General features: G+C 41.8%; 1 protein-coding gene across 24 annotated transcripts in view; it reads left to right on the top strand.

The window, feature by feature from the left end:
- Positions 1-24,334, top strand: part of SLMAP (sarcolemma associated protein) — a 122,837-nt gene that overhangs the window by 55,059 nt on the left and 43,444 nt on the right. For all 24 annotated transcript variants that reach the window (XM_056867300.1, XM_056867301.1, XM_056867302.1 and 21 more), the window contains exons 2-10: positions 3,391-3,538; positions 6,421-6,493; positions 7,681-7,717; positions 12,115-12,177; positions 16,064-16,159; positions 16,398-16,469; positions 18,544-18,684; positions 22,192-22,329; positions 24,158-24,326. In XM_056867300.1, coding sequence (XP_056723278.1) covers positions 3,391-3,538; positions 6,421-6,493; positions 7,681-7,717; positions 12,115-12,177; positions 16,064-16,159; positions 16,398-16,469; positions 18,544-18,684; positions 22,192-22,329; positions 24,158-24,326 — 937 coding nt within the window. The remainder of the gene's footprint in view (positions 1-3,390; positions 3,539-6,420; positions 6,494-7,680; positions 7,718-12,114; positions 12,178-16,063; positions 16,160-16,397; positions 16,470-18,543; positions 18,685-22,191; positions 22,330-24,157; positions 24,327-24,334) is intronic.

Below are 24,334 nucleotides of genomic sequence, written 5' to 3'. Positions count from 1 at the left end.
ATGAATTCATGCTAAAGTCAAACAGAATGCAAGTGAAGTATATAGAGGGTGGTAGAGAATACTAATTCCAGTATGAAATACTAATTCCAGTATGAAATCCCACTTGTGACAGTTCTATTGGATGACATTCTACTGATTCAATGATTGAAATACAAAGGTGTTTGCTATCATTATGGTAGCTCATAGGCTGGTAAACTAATTGTATTTCATGCTCTGTCTGATTTAGTTTGTCTTCTAGCACTTTTAGGCCTCCCAGTACACTTTATTTCCTTCAAGTTCCTTAGTAAATCAAGGAGCGACCTGTCTCTGAAACAGAAGGCATAACTATGACATGATGTGTCCTGTTTATTGTTCTAATTTTGACCCCAGGGCATTCTGGAAATCAAGTGGGATAGTAGAGTGAAACTCAGTACAATCCTGTTACTAGAATTACCACAGCCTGGACTAGGGTTGACAGGTCCCTCTTCACCATCGGCGGGAAATTTTTGGGGTGGACCCTGAGGAAGGGGGTTTGGGGAGGGGGGGACTTCAATGCCATAGAGTCCAATAGCCAAAGCGGCCATTTTCTCCAGGTGAACTGATCTCTATCGGCTGGAGATCAGTTGTAATAGCAGGAGATCTCCAGCAAGTACCTGGAGGTTGGCAACCCTATCTTGGCCCATTCGTGTGAATGAAGGTAGACCAGAGTAACTGCATAGCAGTTGAAATGCTACATTGTAGAGCACCTGATTGTCTTAAAACCGTATTAGATGAAATATATAGCTGTATAATAACTGTGGGAATAAGCTGCTGAGACTACTGGGTGTAATTTATTATGAACTGGGAGAAACTTCTGAAGGGGTAGCTGTGTTAGTCTGTTACAGCAAAGTACAATGGAAGTCAAGAAGGCACCTTTAAGACTAACCAAGTTTGGCATAGGCTTTCATGAGTCAGACTTTTCTTCAGATGCCTAGGAAGTGGATAATAATTTTATAGACCTTTATAACCTGAATAATGGGGGTTAGGGGAAGGAACGTGAGCAGAGGTAGACCCGTAGTAAATAATTCAGGTGTGAGTCCATATGTAAGGGACTGGAACAGATGTGGTTGGTACTCTCAGTGAATAATGAGAAAAGTCAGATGTTCCAGGGTCCCACAGGGTAGAGGTAGACTTTGTTTAGGAAGGTGCAGTATGAAACATAAGAAAAGGATTACAGTGCGACAGTGTGATGATATGATTACAACATAATTAGAAGAACCAGTTAACATTTGTAAAGGGTAGGTCCTGTAGAACTGTTACCTACTGTAGGGAGTTACGAAACCCAAGTTTCTGTTTAGATCCAGGATGTTAGGCGGTGGTGGTGTAGTAGTGTTTAATCTCCTAATGAGTTTTAAATCAGTACTTTTCGGTTGGATTCTCCCTGGAAGGGGTTGTTGTTGTTGTTGTTTTTGGTAGTAGAATGGTGATTTTTTGGAGTGTGTGTGGATAAGTACACTTATTATTTCTGCAGCCCCACCCCAGTGAGCAGCCCCTCACTGGGAAAGGTGGCATCAGTGGACCTGAGGGCTGCAGGATTCTGTCCGGCCTGTGGCTCTGGTTGAAAAGGAAGGCGCTGAAGATGCGCTGGGCGTTCAGGTGCGCTCTCACAGCAAACACCCACCATCGTGCCCCATGCTTTCAAATTTTGTTTCTATTGTGGCTACCCATCCTTTGCTATGTCTGCAGGGGGTTGGTGGTTAATAGGGCAAGGAAGGAGTTTTACCCAAGGCCTCTGTTTGGTTAATGGGCCCTGGATTTTTTGCCTTTTCCATAGCAAAGAGTGTATACTGTGTATGTTTGATTGGATAGTTAATAAGAGCATAACTGTCACAACTGGGTGCTGCCCTTCAGGCATTGGCTGGGGAACATAGTACAGGTTAAGCAGGGGGGGCTCCCTGTATGACCAAAAGGGGGGTCCCCTTAAAGGGTTCTGGGGATGTCACAACAGCCTACCTTAGGGCTGATGCATTGAACATGCCCCCAGGAGGATGGTGATAGGAATAGTGGTTTCCACTGCTTTCAGCCCTCTTTCTTCAATTACCCCGACAAGCAGGTTAAGGAAGGTGCTGACAGCAGTTGGGTCGTCAACTGCATCCGTTGTCCCCAGCTTATGATATGCCAAGACCTGAGGAACTTTTAATTGATAAAGTTGTGGCCTGATTATTCTCAGCACAGTGTCTGTGTTGTCGTTTTCTCTTGCCATGGGCTAGTCTGCACTCCAGGCACAGAAGCATTTGGTACTTTTATGGAAACTGACCTTGCCCATAATATAAAACTGCCTTTGGTCTCAAAACATTTTCTTAGGCTCTGTCAGAGGGAAACAGTCGAGAAAGTGTCTGTTCATTACAGCCTTGTATAATCCTCTCACCATCTCTTGTGATCCACTGTTTTGGAAAGAATGAAGGAACTTGTATTCATAGGTTTGCTTTGAAATTGGTCAGCTAAAGGCTTTCTGTCAGCCTTACTGAAATCACTCCTTTATCTTTGCTGTGTGTTGTTTTTTTGTATTTGCCTCAACTTTTTTTGTACAAGTAGACACGATAAATGTTACTCATTGGTAATTTCAATCTCAGACCTCTTATCATTGTCCTCATCACTCCAGGACCAAACCAGGCATTATTTTGGATATTTTGAAAATGGAGCTTTCAACCTTTTTTCGTTAAAGGCAGGAATGAGTCATGAGGAAGGGCAGCTTAGTCTGCCCCCTCCCCAAACCATTATTTGCTTTGTTTGGATCAAAGGTACAGGCTTTACCTGTAGCTGTAGATTTCCCCAATGAGACAAAAAGTAGCTCCCTTCAGCTACCCCAGAGTCTCCTTCCCTCTCTAACTGCCTGTTCTCCTTTGCTACCTCTATACCAGGAAGCCCCATCACAGAATTCCTACACACTGTCACCTTCCTCTTCCTTCAAAATCCACCTTTTCCATAAACCCTTTGGCTCTACTCCCTGAAGAAAATACAGCTGAAGTACATGTCACAGTCAACAGAGTTTATTTACATTTATCCCTTTTCGTTCTTCCATTGCTTCATTCTTCCCTCTCTTCCTTCCTTTTCTCTTTTCCCTCCTTGTGTTTTCTCCCAATAGTTAATTCAGGGATGAGGAGGGGGGCAGATTATCACAACATGCTGTCAAAATTTAAACTGTAAGCTCCTTGTGGGAGAATTGTATCAATTCATGGTGCTGTATTTAAAAACCACAATAGAATTCATCTGCTTGTGTAATAGATTATATATGCAAGAAAATAAGGGTTTCTCTTGCACATTTGTGGACTGGGTACCACTTTTATGTGTTAGGTTAGAATTTGACTCCTAACCTTCATTGTAATTTTTTTCCTTACTGATGACTGACAGCACTGTATGTTTCTCTTACAGTTTTATCTTCAAGACACTAAGAGTAGTAATGGTACCTTTATAAATAGTCAGAGATTGAGCAGAGGATCTGAGGAAAGCCCACCATGTGAGATTCTATCTGGTGATATCATCCAGTTTGGCGTAGATGTGACTGAGAACACGCGGAAAGGTAAGGGTACGGATCACTTTCCCCCTCTATTAATTTAGATTCTCAAGAAAAGAAATACAAAATACGTAGTTTGGATTTGATGTTGTTATCTGCTTAAAAAGATTTATGAATGGAATCTGGCAGAAACACCTTTCTGTCTTTAAACAGTGTATATTGCTTTGCCAGCTGGGGAAGTGTCTGTTTTTCTAGGAAGTAACACACTAGTAAGGATGCCTCTGATATGCTAAAGTTTAAATGCCTTGTTATTGGCTAGAATGCAAAATGGAGGATAAAATGGATGCTGTCAGTCAAGTTCTGTTCAAATACCGTCTGTTAATTCTTTCATTTTTCATCCTGTATTCCTGTAGCCTGACTTTACTGGGCTCTACTATGCTGATGATGACAAGTTAGCAGCTGTTGATATTGTACTGAGTTGGCTTTGCTGTTGCTAACTGTACCTCATGTTTCTCTGCATGTTCCTATGATTATTTTTTCGGTTACTTCTTTACATTCATAGTGGTGCCAAAGCATTGCAAAATCCTTCCATGTAAGAAAAATAAATACAAAATAAAATATAAAATTATTTGCATAATTCTTGCATTTAAACTAATTTTAAGGAAAGCAGTGCCCTGGAAGCTTAGTATCTTCCAATTTTTTTTTAAAAAAAGAAGTGTGCAGCTATATCAACATGATGGGCACTGGTTGTAAAATGGGTTAATGAGCATGTTCATTTTAAAAAAATTCATGCAGCGATAGAACACTTGCCTCTAAATCCCTTTCTTGTTTGTTTACCTTGAGGTAACGTTATATACGAGAGTCAATGCAGTATAACTACCCTACAATATTTTATTTACTGCTCCTTGCATTGTATATCCCATCCCTTTCTCATCTGAGGCAAGGGCATCTTGGAAGCTGTGGGTGATTTCCATTGGGAGGCAAGACCAAACTTCACTTCCTGCCTCATTTGGCAGGAATCAGCCTGCTGGTATTCAGTTTCCGTCCTGCCTTTTAGGGGAGAGCAGCATAGCAGCAGAGCTCCGTGCTTATAGGCCTATAGGAAACTTTTAATATTTCTATCTCTACCTTATCTTATACTTAGCTACAACTTACTTCTATATTACTCTTATCTGTTCTTAATTCTTTTTCAAGGATGATTACGGTGGTAATCAAGCCTCATAGCAGCCATGAAAATGAGAAAATGTTGATTGTCCAAGTCAACTTTCTTAGTATCACATTTTTATCCACCCCTTCCTCCAAGGAGCTCAGGTCCGTGATTCTCCCTTTCCTCCATCTTGTCTTCACAGCAGCCCCTGTGACATAGGTTAGACTGACGAGTCACCCAGTGAGAATCATGGCTGAACCCCCCCCCCAACTCTAATAATGTCAGCACATTGGCAAAAAAAGTGCTGATACTATTTAACACTTTTATTTTTATATTATTAACTCACATTTGCTCCCCAGCGGGGGCCCAAAGTGGCTTACAAAAGTACAGTTTAAATAAGCAAAACAGGACAAACAGAATACAATAACCTACATCCTGGGTTTGTCCTGGAACCACTGGGCCGGGTCACTCAAGGCCACAGACTCTGTGTGCCCTGGGACAAGAGCAAATGGCCAAGAGCCCTTTGGCTCCTGCCAAAAGGTTGACACTTCTGGCTATGCCCAGGTTTAAATACCTGCACCAGGAAGGGAAACAGAAGTTCAGTCTCAATATTATACAGCTGGCAGAGATGTTCCCAAGATTCTGCTCTGCCCCTTACTTGAGCCAGGAGGAAAGGTGGGGTATAAATATTTCAATAAACAAATAAGTATATGTATTTTAATGGTTGGCCGCCCTGGAACATATTGTAGACATTTCTCTTGGTTAGCTTAGACATATTAGTTTCAGAGCGTAGCCCTGCTGGTCTGCAGTAGAACAGCTAGATTCGAGTTCAGTCGCACCTTAGAGACGTATCTGACGAAGGGAGCTTTAACTCGTAACACTCAAACCCCCAAAATCTTCTTGTCCCTAAGGTGGTACCAGACGCAAATCTAGCATTTCAAAATTAGTTTGTTCAAATAGTGTTCACTAATTTCATATGCCATCTTAAATGTGTCAGCCTATATTCGGAAGCACAGAGTTGTATTTGACCAGGAGTCTCTGTGCACGGGAATCTTTGCTTTGGTGTTTGGACCTGGCTATCAGCACCCTTAACAAAGCCTCTTAAGAGCAGCCCTTATTTGATACTGGACCACTCAGCTCTTGTTAACCATCTCTGTGAAAAGAGATGCTTGTGATCCACAGTAGAACATTTGTGAGCACAAAGTTCTTCCATGCATGTGCTGCCCTTCCTTTTGTGGATTGCTTCTCAGGTTGCTTCTGCTAGAAAAGGAGAACTGCAAGGTCTCTGCGCATGCACAGAACACTGCACGTGGTGCTTTGGATCCCAGATGCTCTTGAAGGCATGTTTTACAAACAGGATCTCTTGTAGGATCTTTGTAGGATCTCTTCCAATAAACCTAGAAAGCTACAACTTTTTACTGTCTACTCATTCAAAATTGTTGCAAAATGTTTCTTCTTTTACCCAAATTTTATGAATAGCAACAATTAATTTGGATCCCAACTAGTGTTTTTGAGGGCAGAAGGACTTCCACTTTCAGAGTGTGAATTTCCTCCCCCCATCATGGCAGCTAAAAATGCAGAGAACATTGTGGGCTGACCCAATGAGGAGGCTGAGAAATTATACTCCATGAGTGTAAATCCTTGTGCCCTCAGAGACACTAGTTGGGATCTAACCCACTATTTACAGTCTTGTCGATGACAGGATTACTGGAGTAATATTAAACGCTTCAGGCTGTTTTCATTTTTCATAGAGTCTTATTTAGTAATTACTTAAAACTTACAATGTTAATGTTCTTTCCAGTCACCCATGGATGCATTGTTTCCACAATAAAACTGTTTCTTCCAGATGGTATGGAAGCTAGGCTACGGTCAGAGTAAGTGTAACTTTAAGTCTGATTTTCCAATGTCCAGTGGGATTCAGGTGTTAAAGAGTTATGTGATCAGATGTGGCACCAAAATTTATTTCATACAGCAGCTTTAGTAAGGAAGGGTCATGGCTGCTTTCTCCTCGTGAACAGATTTTGTTACAGAACAAGAAAAGCAGTGGTGTGGGGGTGGAAATTTTTCCAGCGCTTACATTTTCCGTGGAAAATTTCCATTTCTAAAGATTTACAATTTCATAAAATTAGTAGCAGCGAATGGATACCATTGTTAGCATAATATTGCCAGTTCAAGCTTTACAGTTTCATACTTGTGATTATTGTTCAGGTCATTTATTCCTGGGAATTGTGTGAGAGTACATGTATGTTTTATTGATTTATAAATTGTGTGTGGGGGGAAGAATAAAGCAGCAAATACATTTAGTAATTCGAGTAAATAGTCAAGTATGAATTTATCTGACAGGCTGTGCAGGTCAAATCAGGACCAAAACTTAAAGACTTGTATAAATTTATATTTCTTTGACATGGAGAGTGACAGTAAAACTGAGGTGCCCCAGTGGCCTCCCTGGAAGAAAGTTTAACTCTGTTGAAATATATGTGATGCAAGTCTTTGGGTGCACTAAAATCAGTGCGTCAGTAGTTTTCAGTGCCTGTGGGTATTGTTAAAATTAAAATACCAAAGGGAAGTACATGCCATATTGTTTTTAAATTTTTACACGTGCTAGTCCAATAAAAATTATTCCACGTAAAGCTTTGAATTTGTTCGAATATAACATTTAAACAGCAGTTGGGCTTTTTCATAAACAAACACTTCAGGTATTTATTGTTATGGAATTATAAAATAAACATGGGGTATATATAGGTCAAAATAAACGTGCTAAATTGAATCACACTCTATTTAGGGTATTTCCAATTAAAATTTTTCTGGAAAACTGACATCACTGATGAAAAGTAATTTTTTAAAAGAAATTTTTTAAATCCTAATTGTATGATTATTTCATGCCATTATGACATAGTAAAATATTTTTTTGCTGAAGTCTTGTATTCAACTCTATCTAAAACACATTGATTATTGTAAAAAACACCACCAACTGCTTTGTAGGAATTGTAACTCTTTTTGCAGTTCTAGTATACAGCTGAAAGGAGAACTTTTAAAAATAAAGATACTTTTTCTTTAACAGTGTCATCCATGCTCCATTACCCAGTCCTGTTGATAAGGTAAGCATTAAGCCATTTTTTTCTACTTACAGAGATGACTAAATAACACTAACAGTGCAATCCTAAGGACAGTTACTCCAGTCTAAGCCCATTCATTTCAGTGGGCTTAAACTGGATCTGAAGAAGTGAGCTGTGGCTCACGAAAGCTCATACCCTGCCAGAAAATATTTTTGTTAGTCTTTAAGGTGCTACTGGACTCTTGCTCTTTTCTACTACTGCAGACTTATCAACTGTGTATGGTGTGTGTGTCTGAAATGTGTAGGTCCATTAACTACTGTGAGATACATTACAGTGTATGTGAGCTATCAACAGTGAAGGTTCAGAAGCTGGGAAATAGGATAGCTGACTTTGCTATAGTTAAGGACAAGGATCTGTTGTCTTGCCTAATTTCTCGCTCATCTTCATGGCTGTCAGAAGCCAATTGTGCACAGTAAACAAATATATGCCTAGATTCTTACTTTGTATAACTTTAAAAAGTCACAAATTCAGCTGAGTTTTTTTTTATCCCAGAGTTCTTGGATTTGCGTGCTGCTGATGCAAGCTATAAACTCTGGCTGCTTGTGGAAGTTTACAATTTCACTATCAATCAAGGCTGCCATAGTAGGAAGAACAGTTTGACTAATGGAAACACAGGAAGTATTTGAAAACATCATTGATTAAATTGATTAAATGAAAGCCAATGTATCACTTACGTGTTCTCATTGCAAACTCAGCTTTCTCACATAACAATCGTACACAAGTTAAAAGCTGATTTTAATTTCATTTTGGATCCCATCTCTAAGTTTTATAGGAATTGGTTCTTGTAGGTTATTGTAGGAATGCCTAATTTCACCGCATTTAAAAAAATCCCCTGCCATTTCACCAAATATAAGATGATTAGGTTAGGCATCTCTATAAAGGTTGCAAGGAACTGCACAGGGACGAAAAGAAGGGTTTCCTGCCAAGAATGAATATAGACTGAAATTTGATAGATACATTGGAAGAAAATGTGAGTCCAACTGTTAAGTCACTACTCTGCAGCATTACTGGAAATGATTACCGATGATTGGGTTGCATCCAAAATACTTTGAGCAGAATGACGATCGTTGAATGACCGTTGAAGATTCCTACCCAGCCACCCTGCATCCTCCAAAATTCTGCCTTCTGAGATTAGGGAACCCCAGAAATAATGCTGGGCGCATTGTTAATGTCGGCTAGGAAAGGGAAGAATTGTCAAAAATTACTGTCTTTTCCACTGGTGAATGTTCTTTTTGACCAATAGAAAACAAGCATTGGATTCAATCCATAATAAAATTATTTCCAGCCTTGAAATGAAATATCCAGCACTCTTCTTGTAGCTTAGAAGTCTCAATAGAGGAAAAATAAAAAACTATCATTTTTGAGAGTCACCTTTACATTTAGTAATACTCTGCTTTTAGAAGGCAGAGTTTTGTTTGATGCTTCTCTTGCTTCCAAGTGCTTTCGAATAGTATTTTTTTTCTGGGATGTGGATGTATATTTTGTGACAAGTTCCTGTGGGACAATACAGATGTTTGCATTACTTTTCAAGAATTCTCCAAGATAAATATGCAGTTCTTTCTTTGTTTGCTACACTGAATTTGCGTTGGGGACCCTTGCACCAGTGCCCAGGCTACTTACACTGCCGTGAGTTGCCCTAACGCCAGCAGGGAGGCCTGGATGCCAGTCTCCCAGCTCTGCTGCGGCAGTGCCACCCCAGGACGTCGGCTGGGCCTTCCGCTGGTGTCCCATCAGCTTAAAGGCCCATACCGGTGTTCCAGAGGGTATTCCAGCATCCTGGGGGCGTTCCCAGGCGTGCTTGCAGTGGAGCTGCCTGTAGGCTGGAACGCTTGCTGAGACAGCATTGTTGCTCTCTATTGGGCGAAAAGCCCCATTATTACAAAAAAAAAAGCCTCTAAAAGGCTTTTTTTGGTCTTTCGGCGGCCATGGAACGGTTTTGGAGGTGCCACGGTGGCAACTCGGCCATGCCAACTCTGGCTGCTGAAAGCTCAGGAATGGGCTGTTAGTCTCTTAAGTAGGGTAAGGGAAAAATGGGTTATTTCAAGCAAAGGAAAGGAAAAAACTTAATATCGGGAAGAATTTTGGTCAGTACATCTACAGATTGTTCAGTGATGCAAAACTGGAATCATTCGGATTTTTGAAGTTTTGAAATATATAGGAAATAACAAAATATATTAGGTGGTTGGCACCCATCTCGATCATTTCAGGTTGGTGAAAGGGCCATAATTTAGGTAATTGTTTTACATAATATTACAGCGCAAAGTCGACTAAAAGATGTTTAGTGGACCATAGGTAGGGTTGCCAGGTCCCTCTTCTCAACCGATGGGAGATTTTTGGGGCGGAGCCTGAGGAGGGTGGGGTTTGGGGAGGGGAGGGACTTCAATGCCATAGAGTTCAATTGCCAAAGCGGCCATTTTTCTCTAGGTGATCTATCGGCTGGAGATCAGTTGAATTAGCAGGAGATCTCCTGCTACTACCTGGCCGTTGGCAACCCTAACCATAGGTAATTAGAAAAACACATACCCTGAAATCTCTATATTTGGAAAGGTTATTTTTTATCTTGAGGGCTGTAAACCTTTTAGGTAAAAAAATCTTTAATAATATAATTGTTATCGCCACTGATAACCGCAGTATAAAGTTGAAAGCATGAATGGAATAAACTGCCATACATTTTGCTTTAGGCACAGCTTAATTCTGCCAAGGGAGGACATGTGCAACAAAAGCTTACCCCCTTGCCCAGTTGGCCATTGTTGTTTCCCTCTGGCCAATTGCCTGCCCCCCCCCAATTTTCATGCACCTGCCACCCCCACAGTTGCTGGACATGTGCAGATATTGCTGATTTTGAGGGGGCTTAACTTGCAAACTAAAGTGTTACTACTCTGAAGATGCCTGCCACAGCTGCTGGCGAAACGTCAGGAAAGAAAATTCCAAGACCACGGTTACACAGCCCGGATAACCTACAAGAACCAATACTTTTAAACTACTTAACAATTTCTGCAACCCTGGGGGGATTACTTCTTGATTGCAGAAACATATACCCTAGCCCTGGGTAGCCTCTCCATGTAGATATTTTGATCCATACACAGGCATTTGTTGTTATTAGGTATAATAATTATTCTTGATATAAGTGTAGGTTAGGTTAGAGACCAGTGCTAATTTAAACATTGCCTTTTGCAGTACAGGTATATTCATGTGTTCTATTGCAGCTGGTTGAGTGAGTATCATGTCTTGAACATTGAACATTCCAGCACAATGACTAATACTGTGTTAAAGCACTACACCAAGGTATTAAGAACTTTACTGGCTTAATATTTTCCATATAAGGAAGAAGACAGAGAAATGACACTCAAAGTGTTATAAATAAATGTATGTTTGAGTTTGTAATACTGCTTGTCCTGTGGCCGCCCTTGAAGTTGTACGAAGTAAACATGCCTGAACAATACTGTTGAAAGTTTGTACCTGAACCACAAAAAGGAATTTGTGGCTGAGAAATGTCTGTGTTACAGAAGTTGCTTCATGTATCTGGACCAGTTCTGTTCTGTCAGAAACCATTCCTCTGATTATTGTGCCTATAGAGTAGAATATCACAAGCTGGCCCCGCAAGATATCATGGAAGAGGGGTGATCATTTTGAAATATCCTCCACCCAAAAATCATGCCCTTCTGGATTCTTTGAGCTCTCAGGAACTAATTTCTCTCCCCTTTTCCCTGTTTAACTGGTGCCCAACTGCTCTCAACATTCCTTGCCTCTAGGAACACGTTTAATTCTCACCAGGTTGTGTGTGTGTGCAGGGGTCTATTTCTTAATTTACAAATGAATATTTTTGGCTTATCTGGTGAGTCCATGAGTATGTGGAAAACCATACCTGTTCAGCTGTATACAAAAAATGATGTAATCCCTGCCTAAGAGTTCACAAATTGCAGACAGTTTCCATAACTGTGTACTTATGCAAACTATCTGCAATCCAAACTCAAAAAGTGTAAAGAGAACCCGAAATATTTTCTGAGTACACAGTTAGAAAATATTTGGAATTCTCTTTACGCTTTTTGAGTTTGGTTCAAAATAAGGGTGTTCTTTACAGCTGTAAATGAGCTGTAATGCTTTTTTCTTAATATACCACTTTGCATTTATGCTTGTATTATCAAAAAAAGCTCTCTGAGAAACACAAAGGGAACCTTGATTTGAGGCTGAGAAAGCCATTTTTAAATTTATAATGTAGACTAAATACATTTGAGTAAATAGTATTGGTGAGATGATGGCTTTAATCTGATTTTTGGCAGTGCACTTTTATTTTTATGAGTTGACCATGTAGAAAGGCTCTGAAGAAATTTGCTGAAGTCTGACACAACACAGTTTGACATTGTTTATCAATTTTACAGGTTGCTGCTAACACTCCCAGTATGTACTCTCAGGAACTGTTTCAGCTTTCACAGTATCTACAGGTAATTTTGTTTTCTGAGCTTTCTGGGCTGTCTTGTCAATTTTATCCTTACAGTAATCCCATGAGGTAGGTTAGGCTGAAAGAAAGTGACTGACCCAAGTCACTCAGTGAACCTTATGGTTGGCAGGGAGTTTTAAATCCATCTCTCGCTAGTCCTCCTCCAACACTAACCACTACACCATACTGGCTCTCATTTAAGGCAAACAAGTAATTCTTCTGTCTTTTGATATTGGGTGGATTTGACATAGTGGCCTTATATATAGACTCTTAAGAGTTTAGGTGCTGTAGTTGGGTTAGGACCAACACTGAGGCAGAACAGATTGCTGACATTATGCTGATGTACAAGTTGAGTAGCCTTTCACAGCTTTCTACGGCTACTTGTAGCTTGCTATAATGTTTTAAATTCTGGTAACCTCACTTAAAATTTAGGGGTACCATATATATGAGCAGCTTTTATACAGTTACAAGCAGGGCACCTGCGAGGACTTGCAGGGGACATTAAATTTTCCCTTCCTCCACTATTTCATCTTTTTGTTCCCTGAAAGCTCCCGTAATAGTCTCTCCCCTTTTCCTCCCTCCTTCTCTCCTTCCCACTCACCAGCCAACCTACCTTTATCTGCCCTCCTTTCTTGTCTGTTCATGGCTCCCAGCTCTGGATTTAAGTATCCACAGATTTAGCTACGTTGAAAATTAGATACATTGATGTGCCACTTTTCTAACATGTGGTTGATGTAGTTTACAAAACCATAAATAATTACAGCTACTACTATATAAAATCAATTAAGAACATGTGTTTTTACTTGTGCACTGAGCAGATCTCTGGAGAGGCAGCATAGAAATTCGCTAAATAAATGTTCTCTAAGTAAAGGCATGGCAAAAATGGTCTTAACTATCCTGCAATGCAAGCAAAGATGAATAATTCCTCAATTCCAGAAGGTGACTGGTTTGCCAGCCAAAGGGCTGGGGCTGTAAAGGCCATGCTACAAATGGCAGAAATTCGTGTTGGGTGAAAAGATGGTAACTGAATCAAGGTCAAATATGGTAAATGAAGATAGTTGACAGAGTGAGAGAGTATCCTAGACTGTGGAGAACGTTCAGCCTTGCCCCAGCTTGCTGTAGCTCTGTCTTAATCACTGTCTCAGACATCATCAATTTGGGAGTCAGGCTGGAGTATCTTTTGGGAAGAATGAATGTGTTCCCTATCAGTCTTCTGATGCCCATATTTGTTGGGATGTTCCTGCACATTTATTTAAGATATAACTTTAAGAAGTTACAGGATAAGTTTGTCCTTAAAGAACAAAATTGAGAGCTCTGAAAGCCTCCTGCCAGGTCCATGTAGCTTTGCATGTGCTTGTTTCTTTTGACCCGTCTCTACCTGAGCTGTTGACAAGAATAAGCTTTGCAAGTCTGTGTTCTCTTGCGTATACCGTGGTGGTTTACATATTACATTTTGACTTCTAGAAGCCTGATGACAGTTTGCAAGTTTCTGGTTGTAGTGTTAATTTATGCAGAATTACTTTTTCAAACTGTTCTGGGGTAGTTACCTACTGTACTGATTAAAGATAAGGTCTAAATCTCACTGATTAGCAGACCCGTTAAATGAGAAGGGTAAAGTACTCCATCTAGTGGCTTGACAGTATAGAGAATTTTAAATGTTTTGGTTGGAAATGGATTTTGTTTTAAGTTCCCTTTGATCCAAAACATGACCTCAGTTGTACAAAAGGAGAAAATACCTGAGTCCCTGGAAGACTTCTGCTACTTCTCAAAGTATTCATCTGTGGGCTAAAAACACCAATTATATGATTTGATTAATGCTAAAGGCCACCATATAATGTCCTTTTAGGTGTACATGTAAGAAATCGTATATTTACATCTAAAAATGTGACAAACACATTTGCAAAAATATATATCATGCAAGAATACTTGCTATGAAGTGGGGATTGGCTGCATGAAAACCTGAGTTTAATGTTTTGCAATATATGAAACAGCCCTAAGTTAAGTAATTATTTGGTGTTGCTTAATGAATAAATATCATTAAATCCTTGAAAGAGAAGGTTGATAATGGAAAGAGACATCCCACAAGATACATGCTGCAGCTCTTCTTTCATCAACTTTTAAATTCCTGTTTGCCGTTTGTGGCGCTCTTGCCTGTGCCCCTTTTGTTGCCTGAGCGTCGAAGCGGGGGCGCGGCAGGTCTGTGCTGCCGATGGTGGGTCCGTGCAACTTTGACCCCTTTATCTGCCCTTTGCGGTCCTTACAAGGTGGCTGATGGGGTCTGTATAGGGAGCTCTGGCCAGCCTCAGAATAGGGTAGGGAGAAGTTGAGCAGCACTTTTCCCCTCTTCCCTGCAGCTTCAGTCCATCTGTCTGTTGCTCTCTCTGGGCTGGGATGGCTGAACCTGCACTCTCCTCCCCGGCCTAGGCCGTGGTGTCCCTTATATAGGGGAAGGCCCTCCCCTCTCCTTCCCCTCTTCCCAGCTAGCCCCGCCCCCTCCTGAAGGCATAAAGGCTGGCCGTCCCGGAACTCTCTTGGCCCCGCCCTCTCGTCTGGCTGTGGTCTGGGCCTGCTTGGTTTCCCTGGAAGGCTGACAGCCAGATCACCAGCTTGTTTGTGGCGTCGTGTCACTTGCGTGTGCAGGGGTAGGGCCGATTGCAGCCGTGGCCTCCACGCTGGCTCTGCCAGCCTGCCCTGTGCTGTGGCATTCATCAGGGCCTGGGGCCTGGCCCTGCGGCTACCAGTCGGATGTGGCTGGTGTGAAGTTGAGTTTGCCCGCCATGCTGGGTAGAATCTGCGGGGCCGGGAGTCCCGAGGAAGTTGGTGTGGCCTGCGTCTCAGGACACAGTTGTTAAGAATGTAATAATGCTCTTTCCATCAGCAAACTGAGTGCCATTTGTCCTGACATTCTATCTCCAGATTCAAATGCTTCAGGAAGTTTTAAAAGCAGAATTGTATTAGCGTACCCTGTTCCATGTACACTTAAACTTTTGGGGCATTTGAAGACATTCAAGATATCTTTATGATCTCTCTCCTCCTTCTTAATATCAGTGCATTATGCAAATAGTTTGTACATGTACAGAAGTAGTGTTGGAATACTTCAGAGTTCTAGCCAAAGCATTGGTGGTGAAATCCCCTCTTCTGAGAGTTTTGCCTTTCTGAGGATGTCTAGAGGGGAGGAACGAGACCCCCTTCCCACTTGGCAACTGAAGGTGCAGCTCCTGGAACAGTCTCCTCCACACTATTCTTTTTTTTCACTCCCTCTGCTGCTTTTCTACTGGTCTCAGGGGATTGTATCCATGCTTCTGCAGGTGCAAGGTCCCTAACAAGTACTTTGAAGGTATCATGTGCACCAAGGAAAAGGAAGTGAATGTGTCCATTCAGGACTGGTTATTGCAGTCTGTATTTTGAAGAGAATACTGGATGAACTTACGAGCAATTACTTTTCTTACTAGCCATCAATACGTGTGTAAGCACTTAGGCCTTGAACCCAAAAAGTTCTAATTGTACATTCAGAGCTTTTCACTGCAGCAGATCCCACTTCTTACAAAAGAGGTTGTGGCATAGGCTGGCAGGAGTGTGTGAGTTGGGTGTTTGCTTGGAATGCCCACACCACTTTCTGCGTGTTGGAAGTGGGGTGGGGTGGGGAGGATATACAGTAAATGTCTGTATCAGGCCGTAAACATTCAAGATTTAAATACAAAAATTGAAGCACAGAGAGCAACATACTCAGATCTCCTGTAGATAACTTGTTTAGATTAAATTTTCTCTGAAGGTGTAAAAGAGAATGTTCAACCAGTTGAGTGCTCCGAAGTATTAGGTTGCTTTAGCTTATTACTTTGATACTGTTTAAACTCATTTTAAGTATTTGTGTGTTTATGTGCTTAATGCAGGAGGCCTTACATAGGGAACAAATGTTGGAACAGAAGCTGGCCACCTTACAGCGATTGCTTGCTGTCACGCAAGAGGCATCTGATACCAGTTGGCAGGTATTTTGTGTATTTTAATTTTAATCTGCTTGCCAGGCAGATAGAAGAATATTCATTTATTTATCAGAATTGTTAACTGTTACTAATTCATCTGAAGTTGGTGTAGTTAACAGTCCAATAATATGATGCATATGCTGCTTCAGATAAAGAATTCTCTTATGAAATTCTCCTGTGTGTGTATATGTGCTGTCTCTCAAATGTTGTTAATTTAAGAATGTGTTGCTTTTCTTTCTAACAGGCTTTGATCGATGAAGATAGGCTACTATCAAGGTTAGAGGTTATGGGAAACCAATTACAAGCATGTTCAAAAGTAGGTAGTGTGCTTGGGTGAGGTGTCTAACATTTGGGATTAGCATAATTTAAAAACATTTGTATAGTGCTTATATTGATCACCGTCCCAAAAAAGTATTGGTGGAACCATTGGAGTGCCTATAGTCACTAGAGTCAATATATTGTGTTTTTCACTGCAGTAGCTTTCACTACCAAGCTTGGATACACAGCTCTTGAAATTATTAAGAAATCAGTGCTGTCACTTAAAACAATTAATTACATTGGTTAACATATGAAACAGTGTTGTAATCTTGAGTGTATGCTATGGTGAGCCTTCATCTCACACCTGGTTGACTTGATTCCTGAGGACTGTGCTCGTCTGACACACACACACACACACACCAATATTAAGTTGCCCCTGCATCTTATATAATTCTATTCTGGGAGGCAACCAGGACTACACGCAGTGCTTTAATTATGACTATTTTGCAGACTGTATAATAGCATGGCTCTAATGTTAAGAATCCTCAAGTGTGCTTTGAATTGTTAAGCTGGTGGCATGGTTGTCAAGAACACATCCATCTGTGTTGGCCTAAAACCCAGAACGCCACGCCGCGAGGTGACAAGTTGCGGACGTTTCCGCAGCCGATGCCCTTGGTTCTCCAGACCAGGAATCAGTCGGGCCGGGAGCTCGAAAGCCTGCCGTTGTTTTGCTCGAAGGAGCAACCTCCAAAATTCCCTTTGAATGTGGCTCGAGGGGAATTCTCAGATACAAACATCTTGTTTGTATGAAGTAGCTCCCATGTTAATCAGGCAGATTTTGGCTACACCTGCAAAACACATACTCTTGAAGAGAGGTTTATAGGTATGATTAAAGTATGATCCATATTATATGATCCTGCGTGATCTATGTTGGTGGTGATAGCATTTTGGTCAAGCTGGGAAGGATATGGACATTTGGATTGAAGGCCTGAGAAGGGATGTTGGGGAACTTGGGTAATAAGGGACGATGAAGCTGTTGTGGGTAGTGTAGTAACAGCTACTCCATCACAATAAAAATCAGAAAATTCAGGAAAAACAGTCTCCCATAGGAAAGGTATTCTTGCCATTTATTAAAGGAGTCACTGATAGGATGGAGAAACTTTTGAAAAAACATAACCTACAAACGGTGTTTAAACCCACCAAGAAAATACAACAGATGCTACGATCAGCAAAAGACAAAAGAGACCCCCTCACCTCTGCAGGAGTATATCGTATACCTTGCAGTTGTGGACAAGTTTACATCGGGACCACACAACGCAGCATACAAACAAGGATAAAAGAACATGAAAGATACTGCAGACTGGGCCAACCTGAGAAATCAGCAGTGGCTGAACATGGACTGACACAAACAGGACACAGGGTCTTATTCCAAGACACTGAAAGACTGGACAATTCTACCAACTATTTTGTCAGATTGCACAGAGAATCCATTGAAATTCATAAACATCAGCACAACTTTAACAGAAAAGAAGAGAGTTTAAGAATGAATAAGGCTTGGCTTCCTGTCCTGAAAACCTCCAGACTAACAAAGACTACAGTCAACAATAGCCATGCAGATTAGCTTTGCATTTCACACATTAACAGATCACTTCAGGATACAATGGTTCCATATTAACATACCACACCCTCATTAGCACATTATCTTGATACTTTCAGGACAATGATTAGCACATTACCTTTGATACTTTTTGCAGGACAATGATTCAGCTCAAACCCAACCCCTTTCTGACTATATATTACTCTTCCTACACACTTGACACTGAGAGACACTGTCCTTCAGTGTTACTCCTCTGAAGATGCCTGCCACAGCTGCTGGCGAAACGTCAGGAAAGATAATACCAAGACCACGGTCACACAGCCCCGATAACCTACAAGAACCAGTGTTATAAGAGTCAGAAATAATCAAAGTCGTTAATGAGTTGTGATTGTTCTCTCAGTAAGAGAACAAGATATTACTCCATGGGCAAAATTATGACTATAACAGCTCAATGTTTTTCATAACACTGTACTAGTATAAGTAAATAGAATCCTGTGGTTTTTAAATCTCTGCTATCTTACATTTCTGATTACAGAGTCAAACAGAAGAAAATTTACGAAAGGAACTTATAGCGTTACAGGATGATAAGCATAATTATGAGACAACTGCCAAAGAGTCCTTGAGGCGGGTCCTTCAGGAAAAAATTGAAGTGGTCAGAAAACTCTCTGAAGTGGAGGTACCTAATTATGTGTTTGCTATATTTCTAAAACACAAGTATCACAGTGCCGTAATATCGTATGCACATACAGCAATGTGTTAGCTTCTTTAGGACATTTTTCGTTTTTGTTAGGGGCTTGATCTGATGTTACTGTTCTCTCCCCCCCCACACAGTTGTATCCAAGAAAGATCAAAAGTGGACTTTGGCCTCCTGCATCCACGCTGTTGTTCTGTTCCTCAGGGGGAGAGGTGGGAGCCTCATTGGCTGTGTGCCCCAGGGTTGTTTTTTTCACACTGAGAGTTTTTCCAGAGGTTTGGCTGCTGAATCACAGAGGGGGTTTTCCCCCTGAGCCTTCTCATTTTCCATTTGTTGTCCTTCCTTGGTTTCCCCATTGTTTCTCTCTGCTTGCTCACACTGAATCAAAGGCTGTTTGAGGAAGAATGGAGAAATGACGAGGAAACCACTGAAAGACAATAAACAGAAAAGAACTTCATGAGGAAGCTCAGGGAAAAGCCAGTGCAGTTTGGCACCCTAACCACAGTACAACCTCCATGTGAAAATACCCTCACTTCTTCTACCATGAATGAGTCTTAGGTTTGCATGCTTCCTCCTCACCTTGAAGACTAATCCTCTTTCTCCCTTCCCATTCATCTATGCATGAGCCATATTGTTTGTGAATGAGATGGTTTTCACAAGCATAGTTCACATATAACTGCAAACTGCGGTTTGCCAATAAATATGAATTGCCAGAGGGAACCTGCATACATGTAAAGGAGAGGGTGCTGCAGGAACCTGAGGCTTGTTCACAAAGTACCACACCATGATTTGGCATTATGCTTGAACCTTAGCAAGTGAGATTAAACTCTATCTGTTAATCGTTTTTTTCCTAAATGTTCGCAACTGACATCTTTTTCTGAGATCTGTCAGATTTTTGTTGGTCCAAGAGCTCAACTGCTACTTGAGATACTTAGAATAGACCTGATGGCCTGTAATCTGAACCTCTGTTACCCACCATTCCTTGTAATCCAAATCAATTGCTCCTCATATTTTTTTTCAGTTAAGACTTCGTGTTTTCTTAAAATTCCAACAATGGGTCTTGCTGACGCTAATATAAGGAGACGGTGTTTCTCAAACAGGTTGTACATATGAATGCCCTCCAAATGGCAGTGCTTTCTGCAGTCACTCAATTAAAGATACTGCTTTTATCCTCTGGTTGTGAGTTGGTTATGTGGAGGTGATAACGTCACTCTTGTTTCTGCAGACTGCTCTGGTTTGTAATCCTTGGAGCATTATGTTTATTACATTTGTGCCCTGTGCTTCTTCCAGGGAGCTCAGAATGATGCTTGGTAGGTTAGACCGAGGGCCCAGCCAGGTGTGTGCTCCAAGTTTCATGTTCTGAGCTCTTGGTTATTTTTTTCCAACTTATTTTAGGTAGGGGCCTGTGTATTGGGACCACAGTGCATGGGAAGGAAGGATTAAGCCTTCCAGTTCTGTTTCCATTACCAGAACCTATTCTGTGCAGCTGTTATTTGCCCCATTGGGGCTAAATGTAAAAGTACATAAAAAAATTTTATTTTTATTTTTTTGCCATCATGTCACAGCTGACTTATGGCCACCCCTGCTGGGGTTTTCAAGGCAAGAGACATTCTGAGGTGGTTTGCTGTTGCCTGCTTCTGCATCACGACCCTCGTATTCCCTGGAGGTCGCCCATCCAAATACTAGGCAGGGTCCTGTCTGAGTGTGTGTGACTGGACCAAGGTCACCCAGCAAGCTTCCGTGGCGCAAGCAGAGATTGTAACCTGGGTTTCCCAGCTCCTAGTCCAACACCTTAACCACTATACCATGCTGGCTCTCAATCCTAGGTATACCTTAAAATTAAGTTTGAAACTTCAGCACTTGTGTGGCTTGGCCCTCAGAAACAGTGAATTGTCCAGAGTCACAAATTGAGCTTCATAGCTGAATGAAGATTTTAAATCCACAGTAGTCGCTGCAACGTATTGGAAGTGACTTCTACAACAAAAGAAGCAGCAGTGCATTGTCAGCATTGTGTTTCTTTCTTGGATGAGATGCTTCTACTGCATAATGTGCCTACTGCGTGTCCCCTTCTCTGACAGCCTGTTTCTCATGAGGATAATTGTTTTATGCTACACAGTTAAATGGATGTTCCCTGGAACGAGGACAGCAACCAAAGAGGGATTCCTCTGGTGGTCGCTTTAATGTCAAACTACTAATAGTTTGTCATTGGTCTGCCATATGTGTCGGGCTGCTTCCATGTGGGCCTTTAATTCTGTACCATCCCCACAAATCCCGGCATTTTACACAACTCACCCGTGCAGAATGTTTTTAATCATTCATACTGCCTCACAGTCCTTTCCCCCCACCAAACCTGTTTCAGTAGAGTCTCTTTTTAGGAAAATCCTACTTAAAGTGAGTTTGCTTACAGGATGGATGGAAAGTGCAGGTTTTCTAACCTCTCTGTACACAGCCAGTACCATTTTCTCATCATTTCCCATACTATCACTAGTTGCCATTTTGCCATTTTTTAAAAAAAATAGGTAGTAGGTGTATTGCTACAGCACTATACCTACTATTGCTTGGTTGGTTTTTTTTTTTACAAAGGTGTCAAAAAACACTGGTGGTGGTAGTTGCATGAGGAAGTGGGATGAAAGCATGTAGAACAGGGGCGGGGAACATCAGACCCGGGGGCCGTTTAAGGCCCATGAAATCATTTGGTCTGGCCCTTCGTGGGTCCTGGCAGATCTCTAGCTCAGAAGCATTTAAGACTGGTGATCCGGCCCCTCCCGTGGACAGGAATAGCCTCTATTCAAGGCGGATGTGAGTTTGTTTTGCCAAGAAAAGGAACCTTCCCCCCCCCCCTTGAAGAAGAGTCATGGGCTATGCAGCTGGTAGGACTGCCCAAGAAACTGTGTTAACCCTTTCTCACCCGGCCGTGGAGAAACGTATTCCCTCTTTACTACAAGAGGGTTGGGGGTGGAAGTGGCAACAGTGGAGGGGTTAAAGGAGGCAGGGCCAGAATACACGGGGGGGGGGGCAGTTCTTAGCCAGTGTGTCCTCATTTCATCCCTGCAGGTTGAGGTAGCAGGGGCCAGCTGTAGAATCCAGCCCTGACCATGCGGAGCCAGAGCAACACCAGCGTGCAGCTGGACGGCTATGCCAAGCTGGTGCAACAGACCATCCTGTGCCACCAGGTGGGCGAATGAGCCACTGGTTGGATGCCTGCCTGCTTGCCCACAGAGGGGGGTCATCTGGGACAGCTGCCTGCTTGGGGCTTGGTCGACTAATTTTTAAGTTGATAATTTTGTATGGCCCGCAAATGATGTTATAAATATCCAATGGCCCTTGGCGGAAAAAAGGTTCCCCACCTCTGATGTAGAATATCCCCACACGTGGAGACTCTGTTGCTTCTGCCAGTAGTTCTGCATTTGCAGAACCATTTTGTTAATGTAAGACTAAATGTTGCTTTTTTAAAGCATATTTTAAAGCATATTTTCAAAATTCTTACAGCGAAGTTTAAGCAACACCGAAGATGAATGTACTCACTTGAAAGAAATGAACGAACGGACTCAGGAAGAACTGCGAGAACTGGCTAACAAATACAATGGAGCTGTAAATGAAATTAAAGATCTCTCTGACAAACTAAAGGTACGGATGATCTTTGTAAACTCCTAATTCCAAATGCTGTGATGCATTAAACAGAGAAACAGCCATATGCATGTTATAGGCAGTTCTAGCAATATAAATTAGTCATGTAGACTTAGTTGCAGCAATAGCGCAATCAACAGGGTTCCAAGTAAAACTGCCTTGGGGACTGTGGCCCAATGTAGAGAAGGAGTGAAAGAACAGTTGTCTGGATACCAAACCAGAACCTGGCACTTCATCAACCAGCCTTAGGCTCCCATGTTCACTTTCTTCCCCCCAAACGATCATATTTCTGACTCATATGTAATGGCAAACTCAAATTTCTTGAGAAAAAAGTAGTTGGAGACAATTGGACTGAACAAAGGAAGGAGCAGGGCCAGTTGCTGGTTTTGGGAGGCCCGGGGTAAGATGCCCAAGTGATTCATGCCTTTTTCGTTTAGGAAAGGCACCTCTCTTGCAGCTGAAGGCAACACAATCTGTCTCTCATGCTCCTTGATAATGCTGGGCAGTAAGCAGTGCAAAAGAGTTTCTTTGAGCTTTCTATTCAGAGGCCCTCCCACTGGAAATGAGAAATTGCTTCAGAGGCCCCTGCAGTGCCAGAGAAGGCAGTTCTCTTCATGCTCTTGCAAGCCCTGTTGGTGTCTGTATGAAGAAGCTATGCTCTGTTGCTTCCTACAGTCGATCTGGAGAGAGGCAGCTGGAAGCAGGACAGTTGTGTAGCTCTTTCAGGCCCCATCAGTAGAGCATGTGAGAATGCGAATGAACAACATTCCTCTGCCTCCAAAGGCACCTGTCCCAGTAGCTAAAGAAAATACTGATCCAAGTCCTCTTGGTGCACTCCGTTCTGCAGCTGCCTGAGACAGGTATCTGAGAAGGCCGTGCAGCTCTTTACAACCCCTGCTGACACCGACGGGGCTCAGAGGAGTGCAAGCCATTTTCCGTTCTTTCCTCATGTGTTTCTCCCAGCAGCAAATAGGAGATCATCCTGTTTCCTGTGAAGAGCAAATGAATCAATCAGAGGTTGTCAAAGCTGTGAGCCCCAGCAGCTGCCTCACTTGCTGACCTTTGATGCCTCCTAGGAAGGAGGGAGTACATAAGCCTGAGGTTCATTCATCTAACAACTCAGCTTTAGTGTTTACGGTCATATTTCCACAGAATAACTCTGACAGCTTTGGATACCCTCCTGCAGCATAAGGAACAGCACAAGCCCCATAAAACATATTGTGTGGCTGACATGTTCCCCCATAGCAGCCAGAGTCAGATATGGAGGTTCTAGAAGCCAGTTGATGCCAAGCTTTCCTTCAAATCAGTCGAGAAGGCCCCTTCCACATTTTTGACGCCCTTCAAAATCTGGTGACCTGGCCAGTCACTAGGTTTGTCTAGTGGTTAGGCCAGCCCTGGATTAGATACCTAGTCCAATTTCAGTTTGAGGAAGTATCTTAACTTACAGGCCCTCCTTATTTGTGGTATGGGAGCATGAAAATGCATGTGATCCTACCACACATACAGTTGACCATGATGAAGGCATGTATTTGTGTGCTTGTGTAAATTGCCCCCTTAAAGATGCTAAGATTATGAAATAAATGTTCATATGCATGCATAATACTTGTAACACGTGCTACATTGTAGTGATGGTAAGGAACTCCTAAGCGTGAACACTCTCCTGCTAATGCTGACAAGAGGGTCTATTCCAATACATATGTGAACTGGAATATAAATTGGCATTCTAGGTATTTTGATGCCTTTGTTAGTGAAATAAATGACGTCTGAATATTTTCTGCTGTACAGTTTTGATTTGTGTGTTGGTGTTTGCTTTTTTGGATTTGAGTAGGCAGCTGAGGGAAAACAAGAAGAAATTCAACAAAAGGGACAAGTTGAGAAAAAGGAATTGCAGCATAAAATAGAAGAGATGGAAGAAAGAGAGCAAGAGCTTCAGGCAAAAATAGAGGCTTTGCAAGCAGATAATGACTTCACCAATGAAAGGCTAACTGCTTTACAAGGTCAGTCT

Source organism: Euleptes europaea, chromosome 1 (genome assembly GCF_029931775.1).
Source record: "Euleptes europaea isolate rEulEur1 chromosome 1, rEulEur1.hap1, whole genome shotgun sequence".
Taxonomy (NCBI): Eukaryota; Metazoa; Chordata; class Lepidosauria; order Squamata; family Sphaerodactylidae; genus Euleptes; species Euleptes europaea.
The sequence above is the reverse complement of the archived record's forward strand: the minus strand, read 5'-3'. Positions and strand labels throughout refer to the sequence as shown.